Below are 12,893 nucleotides of genomic sequence, written 5' to 3' on the forward strand. Positions count from 1 at the left end.
AAATGCAAAAATACGAAAATTTCTCCACAAACCACCGGTTGGTGACCACTGTTCTAGTCCAACCCCCTGCTCAAGCAGTAGACCCTATTCCATTTCAGACAAGTGGCTGTCCAGTCTCTTAAAGGCCTCCAGCGATGGGGCACCCACAACTTTTGAAGGCAAGCTATTTCACTGGTTAATTGTTCTGTCAGAAAATTTCTTAGTTCTAGGTTGGTTCACTCTTTGCTTAGCTTCCATCCATTGCTTCTTGTCCTGCCTTCTGATGCTTTGAAGAATACATTGACCCCTTTTTTGTGGCAGGCCCTCAAATATTGGAATAATGCTATCACTAGGTATTAGAAAGGTAGCATTAGATAGCATTAGTCTATCTAATACTAGCCTATCTAATACCTAGTGCTTTCATGTTGCCCAATGTCTAATCTAATGAAGAGAACTAGGGGAGACAGTTCCCTATGCTGAATTTCATTGTTAGATAGGTCCAATGTTGAAGACTGTCCAGATCCTTCTGGAATTTAAGCTTATCTTCTGGGGTATTGGACACTGTATAGTGTCATCTACAAATGTGAAGAGTTCCCCTTCTATTCCCTCATTTCAATTGTTTATGATGTTGAAGATTATTGGGCCTAAAACAAAACCACCGTTGGGAAGCCCTGATTACTTCCCTCCATGTAAATGTAGTTACATTAAGGTGGTGATTAAGGTTGTGGTCTAACTTGTCAAATGACATACTGTAATCTGTAATACTGTAATATTATGTCCACTACATTTTGCTGGGCCACTAATTTGAGACCTTGTCACTCAACAAGGGCCTAAAGCAGGGGTCTTCAAACTTAAAACAGAGGGCCAATTCATGGTCCTTCAGACTGTTGGGGGGGCAGACTGGATGGATGGGTGTAGCTAGGTCATGTGACTAGGTGAGCATGGCCAATTTAGCAGTCCATTAAGCAATGCACACAAATTAAACTTTGTTTTGCTCCTGGGGTGTTTTATTTGCTTTTGTTTGCATGTTGTTCTTTTACTAGAGCGTTTTTTCAGTTGTTTAGAAGTCTAGTGGTCCACTTCAAGAAACTCGGTTTTGCAGCAATTCTTCTCAGTCCCAAGGAGCTTACAATCAACAAGTCTCTCTTCTCTATCTATCTTCTGGAGGCAGGGGAGGCCAAAAACGAGCCTGCGCGCCCCATTTTTCACCTCTGCCTCCAGAAGCATTCTTTCTGCAGGCCAAAAACGGGCTAAAACAGGCCCATTTTTGGCCTCCCAGGGTGTCTGTGCACCCCGTTTTTCACCTCCCCCGCCTCCAGAAGCATTCTGCAGGCCTTCACGAGCCCCACAGACTGGAACTGGAAGGTAAGTCCTGTGCTCGGCCGAAGGGTAGGGGCTGGCAGAGCGAAGTGGGCAGGGCCGCCTCGTGGTTCTGAGCAGGCTGGATTAATGGCTTTGGCGGGCCGTAGTTTGAGGACTCCTGGCCTAAAGGGAGGGCAGGGAAGCAGAAAAATATCTAACAACAGGGAGATGCAAGGCTGGGCACTAATTTTAACATAGCCCTGGAATTACCGTTTTTATTCATATTCTTTTGACCTAGACACCGGAAAAGAGCTATCTCCCATTTTCAGAGGATTGACATGTACAGCCAGCTATAGCCAGCATAAAAATACTGTGGGCTTCTTCCAGCAACGTTATGTTGGGATAGCTTTCCACCGTTCTGTTCCCTGGTAATTTCAGCAGCTAGCCAAGCAGAGAACTTTCCTAACTTCCTTGATAATTCGTTAGCCTAGGAATCAACATTGCTGTGTCCAGCTGAAAAGCTGAATCTTCTTTGTAACTTGGTCCACACAATGCAGTATCCTTGTGGCTTTGCTCTGTATCTGGGGCTGGGGTGCCCAAGTGGGGGTCAAATTATTCTACAAACCACCAGAGGGCAGACAAGAAACAATGGTTGGAAACTAATCAGAGAAGCAACCTCAAATTAAGAAACTTCCTAACAGTGAAGACAATAAGCCATCTTGCCTCCAGAAATCGTGGGCGTTCCATCACTGGATGTTTTTAAGAAGAGACTAGGCCAGTAATGGCTAACCTTTTTGCCATCGCGTCAGGAAGGGGGGTGGGTCAGGAAGGGGAGGTTCACGCGTGTGCGTGCCCGCCCATAATTCTATGTGCCACGCCCTGCACATGCAACCCCCCTCCCCCCCCTGGCACGCAAGTCTGGTAAGCCCGTTTTTCTTTCTCACCTGGCTCCAGATCCTCTCTATGCATCTGGGGAGGGCAAAAACAGCTTTCCCCACCCCCTCGGAGGACCTCCAGAGGCCTGAAACGGCCCATTTCCCAACTCCTGGTTGGACAGAAAGTGATGTTTTTTGCTGTCCCCAGCCTCCAGAGCCTCTCTAAGAGAGAGAGAATGAGGAGACAGAAACGAAAGAAGAGAGAAGGGGGGAGAGGATGAGAGAGAGGAATAAGAGAGAGGAAGGAAAGAAGACAAGAGAGGAAAAGAAAGGAAGAGGGAGAGAAAAAAAAGAGAATGGGGAGAAAGGAAAGGAGAGGGGAGGGGGAGGATGAGAGGGAAAAAAGAGAATAGGGAGAAAGGAAAGAGGAAAAGGAGAGGGAGAGGAAAAAGAGAATGGGGAAAGAAAAAGGAGAGGGGGGGGAGGCTGAGAGGAGAAAGAAAGGAGAGATAGAAAGGAAAGAAAAAGTAAAAGAAAGGGAGAGGAAGAGGAAAGAGAATCTTCCTTTCCCTCCCTCCTTCTCATTTGTTTCCTTTTCCCTCTCATACTCCCCCTCTCTCTCCTTTCCTTTCTCTCTCCCCATTCTTTCTCTTTTTCCTCATCCTTTCCTTTCCTTTTCATTCTTTTCTTTCTCTCTCCCCATTCTGTCTCATATGTTTTGAGTCTCACAAAGACTCGTTTCTGGCAGGTGGGGCGGGGAAGAAGCAAGACGTGTGGAGCGAGATGTCGTGAAACGTTTTCTTTTACGGGGGGGAGGAAGCGACTGCAAGGAGAGCTCCACACATCTCGCTTCTCCCCCGCCCCACCTGCCAGAAACGAGTCTTTGTGAGACTTGTTGTACTGCCACTTCCTCGTAGAGCAGGACTCTGTGAGGCTTGTGCCGTTGCATGCAGGAACGGCAGCATCGACACGAGGTTTGACATACCGGCACAGCTGCGAGCGGCAGGACGCTAGCTGTGCCGGTATGAAGGTCGCAGCAGTGCTGCTGTACGTGCATGCAATGGCACAAGCCTTGCAGAGTCCTGCTCCACAAGGAAGCAGTGGCAGCAGGATACATCAGGGCAGCAGCCAGCACAAAGAACAGGGAGGGAGGCAACTAGTGACGGGACATCCAATCCCACACTCACCGCCATCCCCAAAATAATAAGACAACCCACCCACCCACCCCTGATAATAAGGCCAAGCCCTTATTTGTGGGGGGGGGTGTCAAAAGAAAATAAGACCCTGTCTTATTTTTGGGGAAGCACGGTATTCTTAGTCCTATTCCTTTTCCATTCCAATATTCTATTCTATTCTGCAAAATAATGCGGTGCTTTCAGCTTTGAGATAGAATCAGGTTTTCCAGACAGAACTCCACACAACAGTATCTACCCGTTTTGACTCCATGCAGTAGTTATAGGCTATGTACCCATTCCTCAGCAAAAGAAGGAATCAGAAGCAGTTTGCTCACACAGCCCAGGACTGTTCTGGGCAGCTATCTCCAAACAAGGCTCTGACAGAGGCAGCTCTCAGTAGTCTCTCTTAAAGATGAAGCCAGCAGCACTGGCTCTCCAGCACGAGGCTCTCTGGTCCCACCATTACACGGGAAATGTGGGGAGGGGCGGGGGGGCAAAGGGTTCATTTATTCGTTCATTCCTCCAAATGTACAAAAAAAATTAGAAAACAACACCACCCCCCCTCCAGTCCAGGGCATCCATGGCAAGTGCAGCTAAGACACAAGGGGCAGGTAAAGTAGTAGGACAGCAGCCACCGGCTCTCCTCTGCCTGAAGGGTTTTGCAACGAAGCTGCACCACGGAGCCCTGGCTTTCTTCTCAGAGCAGCCGCCAGGCTCCTCTCTGAACAAGGCGGCAGCCAAGGCTCTCACAGATCCTCTTTCGGCACCTTCTTCTTCTTCTTGGGCTTTTCATCTTCTTGTAGAATTGGTGGATACGTGGCCTCCCTCTTCAGATAGCTGACAAAATCGCTCACCTCACGCCCCCCCTGGCAAGGAGAGAGAAGTGAGGCCAAGAGGAAGAGAAGCTAGTGAGATGCAGGCCACCCCCTGCCCACTGTTTACACCATCCACAATAGCCCCCATCTTTTACCCGTTGTAGTCTAGAATGCCCAGCTCAATTCCAAATCATCTCAGTCACACTCTTCTCTCCTTGGTGCCAAGGCGGAGTTGCCATCAACTTTTTTGGAATGCTTTTAAAAGATTCTAATCTAGCCTCTTGCTCTGGTATTTCAGGGTGGTTTCCCTTCCAAGGCCCAATCCAACCAGACCAAATTACTGCTGCTGTAATTTATATCCCATCTCTTTACCAAGGAAGTCCTTCTGATAGAAAGAAGCCAGCAAAAGATCTGCTCACCTCGTATTTCTTTGGACTTTGCTTGCTACCAGCAGGAGCAAAGTAAATTGTGGGGAAGCTGCAGCACAAAGAAAGATCCAGTCAGACATATTCAATCTTTTTTGTAGCAACAGCAAACATGAATTTAACTGGTCCTCAAACCTCAATAAACCCATTATTCTGCATGATTGGCAAACGGGTCAAAAGGCATTTCTAAGAAAGCTCTTCTGCTAGTAGCAGATGCAGCTCACCAGGAAAATCCAACAGCCATTCCTGGGCTTTCTTACCCTTTGACTTCATATGGTAAAGGCACATCATTGGCTGTGGCATCCATCTTAGCTATAACAATGTGGGGGTCTTTGTTAAGCTGAAAAAAAATAAGCCAGTAATTAGGGAGGACAAAACTCTCAGCCCCCTGAGAAAATGGTGTATGTGAAATCAAAAGCAAACAGGACACATTATGTTTTAGCAGAAGAAGGAACCACCAATATTTCCTATTCTTGGGTACCCAGAAAGGAACTCCCACCAGTCACTTCACAGATAAAGTAACTTCTCCCAAGAGACTTCCAAGTTGAGGCAACCCTTCCTTTTCCCCTACCTTCTCCCCCAGCTCCTTGTATTTGGGTTCAAGATTCTTGCAGTGGCCACACCACGGGGCATAGAACTCTATAAGCACATCCTTACTCTCCGCGTTTACGATTTCATCAAAATTTTCAGCCACGACTACCTGAGAAAGACAAGAAGGTTTAAATAAACAGCCAGAATTGTATAGAAAGAACCAAAACACCTCATGGTAAAAAGAACAGCTGCTTTCTCCAGGTGCAAGCATACCTGTTCTTTCCTTGCAACGTACAAAGTAGTGTTCAAGCTCGCATTTGTACAATGGTGGAGTAACATTATCAATTCAAGTCACCTGTTTGCTCATATCGAGGTGACTTGGCCCAGTTTCAGACAGCTGTTTATGCTAGCATATAAGTACTGTAAAATTTCACATTTCCCTAACACTCCTTCTATGTTAGTTTAGTTTAGTTGTTTAACATATTGAAACAAGGAGAGCCATTACCGTGCTGAATTAAGCATTGTGTTTTGAGAGCAAAATGTTTATTTTTTTGTTATGGTGCACTTTTTTCCTAAGGGATTCAGGAAACTGTACAAAAGGCTCTGCTTCCCCTATTGTTTCAGAAACATTAGAACACCATATAAAATCTCTTCCCCAGTTACTATAGGATTAAAGGAAAGTTAGCCCTGCTCTTACCTTCACCGGACCATCATTGTTCTCTGGAATGGGCTCTGATTTCAGGTATCTTTTCAGCTTTCCATCAAAATAATCCTGAAGGAATCTCTCCAAGGCTTTACCATCACGGCTGCAAATAAGAGTAAGAATTCCTTCAGCCAACATAGACCCATTTGTACCCCCATTAAGGGTACCCTTAAGAGCCACTAAGGAAATCACCCAGGTCTCTCCTCCTTCAAAGCTCTTCCCAGAACAATCCAATGGAAACTCTGCCCTGCAGGAACTGTTTCCATTTCGAAAGAAGGGAAACTTCCAAGTAGAAGCTATTTACTCCCAACAAAGGAACAGAAACGTGAACTTACGAAAATTCCTCCTGCATGGCAAATTTCTCTCCTTTGGCTGTTCTGATAGCAACAAGAGGGACATCACTGGTAGAACCATCCAGTCCAAACTCTGTGAGTTCATGGCCAAAAGTTTTTCGACTTGCAACAGCAAAATTAAGCTTGTGTCCAGCATCCAGGAAACTCCGAGCAACCTTCATCACTCTGCAGAAACAAGGCAATTGTCCTATTATTGTCAGCTCAAGATAATCGAATGGCCACCCTAAGATCTGAAGGCAAAAAATATAACCAACTCCACAAGTAAACCCGATGCAGTTTCAACTCCACATCTGCTGAATTGTGAATGTTTTGTTAACTGAGGACTGCATTCTACAATATCAGACCACATCTGTTAGAAACAAACTAATGGATTCACCAAAGTGGAAAACAAAATTAGAACACCTCTTTTACAGCTAAGTGTTGAAATGCGATACTGCCAATAGTGATTATAAAAGTGAAAGTTATTCCAGGGAAACACCCTGCACTACAGAGTTATATTCTAAGGAAACTTGTTTTTGAAGTAACAATTCTTCAGACACAAAAAGGGTAAGTCTACAAAGCACAGACCATGGCTGCCCCCTCTTTCTGCTATCGCTTGTGCGCCATCTTAATCACTCCTGGTCTCTGAAACCAACTTTATGTTGCTAACCAAGGGGAGGAGGAATGGTCACCTATTCATGATCCTGCCTTTAGTGCTTTTTAAAATACTAGTGCAAGAAAATCCTGGGACCAGCTCCCTATGGGCAATAGGTCTTCAAAGGGAACTGCCCAGCTCTTCTTTAGCCACTCAGCAGCAAGCACACTCTCTGCTTTAATTTGGGAAGGCCCATGCTTTAACAAGACTTTTTTCAGTGGCTTTTGCAACTTAGTTGCAGGGGAACCATAACTGGCACAGATGACTTTCATTTTGTTTGCTGTTTTATCCAAGAGTCAGATTTCATCTATAATAAAAATGGTTCATCTGCCCACAGAATCCTTGACATAGAAATGGAAACTTACCTGTTGCGCCAATAATTGGAGCCTTTGGGATTCTTCTCATAATCTACATCATAATAAGCCACTAAAAGATCTTTCCCTTGGATCAATTCTTTATTGTCTTCAGTCATGTGTGGGCATAAACCAAAGCTGAAATACAGAAATTCACCTTTGTTAGTACATGAATCCCATTCAGACAAACATACTTGCTATAGGAAAGAAACTACTATGCTCACATGTTCTCTTGAAGAAATTTCTTGATCTTGCCAGTTGTGATCTTTTCTTCTGTATATCGCACAGAATTGTCCTCAAACTTGTTTGCAAGGTGTTGGGGACGGAACAGGACGATGCCCCTGTGAAAAGGAGACGTGCATTTTGACAGTCAAACCCAATCAAGCATCCCTTTGGTTCACAGTCGGAAGGAGACCAAGTGCAATCCCATTCACACTGCAGGACTCACTGAACCATCCCCTACAGATGACTTCCTCCAGGATAGGGCCCCAGTCCCTGAGCAAGTCTCAGCTGCTTGAGCCAATTCCACAGGGAGAAGCTAACACAAAGCCAGCAAGCACATCAAGTTCTGACTTGCCTGCACCTGCAGGTAGATAAACAAGTACCAGCCCAGAAGGGACTTGGCAATTTGTGCCACTGTATAAACGTGACACCCCACCTTTCACAGAAGGCTACTCAGAACAAGGCTTAAGCATTCTAAAGAACCGTGACATATCTGTGATCCTTCCAGGACCAAAGACGATAGTAAAAACTCATTCACGTAAGTTAACAACGCAGTAAAGTTCTGCCCTTTATATTTTGAAAATATGAGCAACTTCTAAAGTTGCTTGATTGGCAAGGCATACAAAAACAAGAACAAACCTCATAACCTCTATAAACCTTTTAAGCCAAATCTGGAAAATACAAGGCAACCACTGAACACTTACTCGCCATCTGGTTCATATTTCTTAATGAGGTCCTCATCACTGACATGCCCAAAGCGGTAATGGTCCCGCAAATTGCTTGCTGCTTTCATGTATTCTGAATGTGCATCACCAAACAGCTCCCTGAAGAATCCTATAATTCATAAGAAATAAATAGCTATGTAAAAGAGGTCCAAAATAAATAATTTAGCTCTGCCTTTGAGAAACTAGATTGATGACATGGGAGGAAAAGCAAATATTTCCTTGGTTATTTTTTTTTTTTGGGGGGGGGGAGGGAGAACACAATGCATGACTGTTCTTTAAAATGACAAAACAAGAACTTCAAGCCTATCAAAGTTTTAACATCCCTCACTGTTAAACCCTTTGTTAGCTATTGATGTTATAGATGAGAAGTATCTTGTAAAACCAAAAGTTAGCATTTTATTGCTGAATTTTGACGGTATCATTTTCTGGGTTTCAGGTCCATGTGTATTTCACAAGGGGTTACCCTTATGACTTAATCCATAAAGAACGAGTCATACCCAAAAATTGTCCCAGCCTTCAAATCCCACCCAACACAACCAACCCATGCCTTTGGTATTTTTATTGGGGAGTGTGCCTTGCCAAGACAGGTTCTCATCTGAAAGATGAAGTCATATGAAATAAACAGCACTTCCAACAGGAAGACAGAAGGCAAACCAACTGGAAATCAAGTTAATGTTTTTTTAAACACAACATACTTAACTTGATTAGCAGATTATCCCATCCTAGCTTTATCTAATCCATTGGTCCATGAACCAAATCCCCCACAGAAACAAGAATCCAAAATATCACTAATTAAGGTAAGCACTGATCTGTACTGCAATCTTCTGCCCCACAAACTACTTACCCACCACAGCAGCATCCTTTTCACTGATGAACTTCTCAAAGCCCTCAGGAGAAAGAGGGACTGAGGCAGGACCGGCCTGTTTCTTTAGATGACTCACAATTCCATCTTAGAAAAAAAAAATATAAAGCCCAATCTTCTTTAGAGACTCACATTGACATGGTACAAAGCCCCAAAAGAATAGGCTGCAGGGTGCTGTACATCAATCATAACATATTTGTTATGTTAATATAGACAAATCTTACTCCCACATCTGCAAGTAGTCCTTGACTTACAACAGTTCATTTAATGACTAAAGTTACAACAGCACTTATGACCAGTTTTTCACACTTACAATAGTTGTAGCATCCCCCTGATCAAAATTCAGATGCTTGGCAGCTTACTAATGATGGTTGCAGTGTCCTTGGGTCAACTGATCTCCTTTTGCAATCTTCTGACAAGCAAAGTCAATGGGGAAGCGAGTTTCACTCAACAACTAAACAACTACAGTGTTTCACTTAACAATTGTGGAAAGGCAAACTCACTTAACAGAAATTTTGGGCTCAATTATGGTCGTAAATCGTAGATCATTTGTACTGATAGGACAATTTCCAACCCCATTGTGATAATCTAGCTGAAAGGTGAGAGTCCAGATCCCAAAACTGCAACCGGTGGGCACAATTTAAATCTGCAGCAGCCCCCACCCCTCCATGGGCTGCTCAAGAGGATCCAGGATAGGACCGTCTGCCAGGCGGCAGCCAAAGGAGAAGGGCCGCCACCGCCTCCTATGCTGGCGATGGACACACAGGAAAGCCTGCACCGGGACTTTGGGCCGGAGCCCCGACCCCACCTCCGGGTCTTGCTATGCCACGAGGGCTCGAGCAGCCTCCTCGGGGGTCGCTCACCGGCTGTCCTGGGCCCGTCGTAAGTGCCAGACTCCTCCCCGTTGCGGAAGATCTTCAGCGTCGGGTAGCCGCTCACCCCGTACTTGTTGCAGGTCTCCGAATTGGCCGTGCAGTCGACCTGGGAGGGAAGGCCAGGGGAGCGCGTTGCCGTCCCAGCCAAGGCCTCTGGCCGGCCGGTCACCCCGGGCTCGGCTCCCGAGCCGCGCCGACCCCCAGCCCCCCGCGCCGACCCACCTTCACCAGGGGGACGATGCCCTTCAGCCGCGTGGCCGCCGCCTCGTACTCGGGCGCCAGGCGCTTGCAATGGCCGCACCTGCAAGGCGACGCAGCTGGTCAGCCCGCGCCTTCCCCCACGCCGCCCGCCCGGGCCCCGCGGCAGCCAATCCGCTGCCGCCCGCGCGCCGCGGCAGCCACTCAGGAGAGGCCACGGCAGCGACGCCCCGCCCCTTGGTGCCCGGGCTGCAACCGCAGCGCCAGGCCCGCCGCGAAGACCCTGCCGGGCGACCCCCCCTCACTTCCCTCTGCCGGAGCACCTCGACGGACGAGGCGGCCCGGGGAACGGCGCGCGCCCGTCCCGACCCACCAAGGCGCGTAGAACTCCACGAGGGCGACGTTGCGGTCGCCTAGGCCGCTGTCGAAGTCATCATCGCTCAGCTCCAGCACGTCGGAAGCGCGGCCAGGCCAGGCTGCCGCGGCAAGAAGCAGCGCGAGGAGCAGCGTCGCCATGAGGCCCAACGGAGAGGACGGGCGGGAAGGACGGCGGCGGCTTTCGCTTTCCCCGGCGATCGCTTCAGCGCGGGGCTAAAGAGGAAGCGGAAGGCCCGCCCCCTGCGCAGACGGGCCGGATCCACCGTGTGGCACCCGCCCATTGGCCCGAGCGTCTCGGCCGGGGCGGGGCTTCCCTCGCTGCCGGCCGACGATTCGGCGCGCCCCCGCCCGCTTCCCGTGGCTCTCGGGTTCGCGCAGCCGCTCTGGCGTGAGGGGTGGGGGAAGGTGGGGAACCCCGACTGGGGAGCGGGGCCGCCTCAGCCGCAGACGGAGTCCCGGAACGGAGCCCTCGCTGCCCCTCAGCCGCCTGGCCGGAATGGGGCCGAGGGGACACAGGAGGAGCGGGAGAGGTGGGCGCCGTCGACTGGCCCTTCTGTTCCTTTAGGTACCGAATTGACGCCGACGCCCACCTGGCGGCCCTTGAGCCCGGGGAGCGCACGTCCGAAGGCAAAGCGGGGGACGGAGGGAGACCGGAGAAGTCTATAAACCATGTCATCAATGGGAGGCTTTGCCGAACGGGGGATGTGCAGGTCGGGGCCCGCTCCTCGTTCCCTGCAACGGCGGCTGCTGCCCCTCGGGCGCTGCCTGGCTCTGAGGCGGATCCGTTGCCGGGCGCTTCCCAGCTGGGAGAATAAGAGCCGCGTCCGTCCTCTGGCGGGCTACTTCCGCCGAAGGGCAGCTGCTTCGAAGGTGTCCGCGTTCAAAAGAGAAATGCAGAAGCGAATGAATAAAAGGAAGAAGAAAACGGCGGGGGCTGCGTGTTGGTTAAAGGACCGTCTTCCACCTTTCTTCATTATTCCCCCTTCTCTTTTAACTTTACAATAAAATTTAACTTTACAATCTCTTCAGCCTGTTATTTTTTCAATCATCAAATCCAGAAATTACCTTTTCAATTTTTTCCCCATTTTCAGCAAAAAGCCCTTAAAAGATTTCCAAGACAAGCGCAGAAGACATCTTGGTGAGATGGGTGGCATATAAATGTAGTAACTAAATAAATAAGGCACAAGAAGGAAGAGTACATTTAAATTACAGGAAGAAGCTTTGGGTGGATATCAGGAAGAATTACTAATGGCATGAGCTGTTCCAAAGTGGTACAGACTCCCTTGGGAAGCGGTGGACTCTTGTGCCCCGGGATTTAAACAGAGAGTGGGGGCTCATCAGTCAGGGAGGCTATAGTGAGCAGGGGAGTCTCTAAGGTTTCTTCCAATTCCTACATTGCGTTTATAGCTATTTTTTTAGAAGGCCACAAATCTCATTTCACTCTTTTCCTGATATTATGTCACTAATTCTGTTTCCTCTGGCTCTCAACAACCCAAAACCCAGAAAAAACAATGTTTGTGTGAAAAATTCACCATGCTATCCTATAAATCTCTTAATGTCGCTCCCAGATTGGGAAAGCTGCAACATTATATAGCTGCTCATTTCACTTAATGACTATTCACACAACATAGTGAATCAAAAATGTCATGAAATAATCGTCTTTCAAACTTGATGATCTGAAAAGTGCAATTAAAGACTCCTCCTAAGATGGAGAAGAAGTTGGAAGCAAAGTCCTGGGAGGAACTGTTAACGTCTGCTTAGGGGAGGTGATAAGCCTTTGTGATCTAAAGGATTACGTCAGGTTTCGAGGTCGTCTCAAATTGCATTTCAAACAAAGTCTTTGAAGTAAAACTCCCATTTATTAAGCACGACATTCTGAATCCGACTCCAATTTCAGCCAACACTGACTTCCAGACCCAAAACCCTCCCTTTCCGTTCCCCACTCCCCTGCACTCATTGGCCATCTTCCAAGTCACTCTACCCCTAATCTAATGCCCCAGCTCAAGGAATTTCCCCCCTCCCATCCCATCTCCTAGGGGATATTATCTCCAGGGAAAATAAGTAGGTGAAAAGTCAAACGTCCCTTTCCAGATGCTTCCGCTTCTTATGTCAGCACTAGAGTAAATGCAGCTTGAAATGCTGACATCCGGCCCCTCCCCCTTCATTTTTCCAAGGTGGCCTGTGTAAGATAAACAACAAATTAAGTACTGTTACCCCGTCCGGGGGGGGGTGTCCCGCCCCCTCCCACCTTGCCTGGGTGATCTGCATGGAACTTGGCTATAAGGCGGTCAGCTTGGATGTTTCTGTTTTTCACTCAGGAAGCCTCTGACAAGGGGTAACCCTTCCACTTGATTAGGTATTGGAGGTGACCCCTGTGCCACCTCGAATCGAGAATTCGCTGTACCTCATAGTGAGTGTGGCCCCCAATGACCAGGGGTCCGGGAGGGGTCACGTGGCACCGGCCTTAAAGTTGACCCCACCACAGGTT

At 47.8% G+C, this 12,893-nt stretch overlaps 1 protein-coding gene across 1 annotated transcript; it reads right to left on the minus strand.

The window, feature by feature from the left end:
- Positions 1-3,818: 3,818 nt before the first annotated feature.
- PDIA3 (protein disulfide isomerase family A member 3) lies at positions 3,819-10,625 on the minus strand. The gene is made up of 13 exons (XM_070953272.1): positions 10,401-10,625; positions 10,052-10,130; positions 9,818-9,935; positions 8,937-9,041; positions 8,072-8,201; positions 7,370-7,486; positions 7,158-7,283; positions 6,141-6,323; positions 5,800-5,908; positions 5,143-5,271; positions 4,832-4,911; positions 4,566-4,623; positions 3,819-4,197 (listed from the first exon to the last, which is right to left on the minus strand). Exons 1-13 carry the CDS (start codon positions 10,541-10,543, stop codon positions 4,078-4,080), a joined length of 1,497 nt encoding a protein of 498 aa, XP_070809373.1. The 5' UTR covers positions 10,544-10,625; the 3' UTR covers positions 3,819-4,077.
- Between the last annotated feature and the right edge of the window lie 2,268 nt (positions 10,626-12,893).

This window comes from Pituophis catenifer, unplaced genomic scaffold (genome assembly GCF_029215685.1).
Source record: "Pituophis catenifer annectens isolate HBS135680 unplaced genomic scaffold, rPitCat1.0.hap2 SCAF_14, whole genome shotgun sequence".
NCBI lineage: Eukaryota > Metazoa > Chordata > Lepidosauria > Squamata > Colubridae > Pituophis > Pituophis catenifer.

Coding starts and splice junctions, on each gene's coding strand:
- PDIA3 (XM_070953272.1), bottom strand. CDS start 10,543: ATGGCGACGCTGCTCCTCGCGCTGCTTCTTGCCGCGGCAGCCTGGCCT. Junction 6,324..7,157: donor TCCAATTATTGGCGCAACAG/GTAAGTTTCCAT, acceptor TTGTTTCTGCAG/AGTGATGAAGGTTGCTCGGA. Junction 5,272..5,799: donor ACAATGATGGTCCGGTGAAG/GTAAGAGCAGGG, acceptor TGTCTTTCTCAG/GTAGTCGTGGCTGAAAATTT.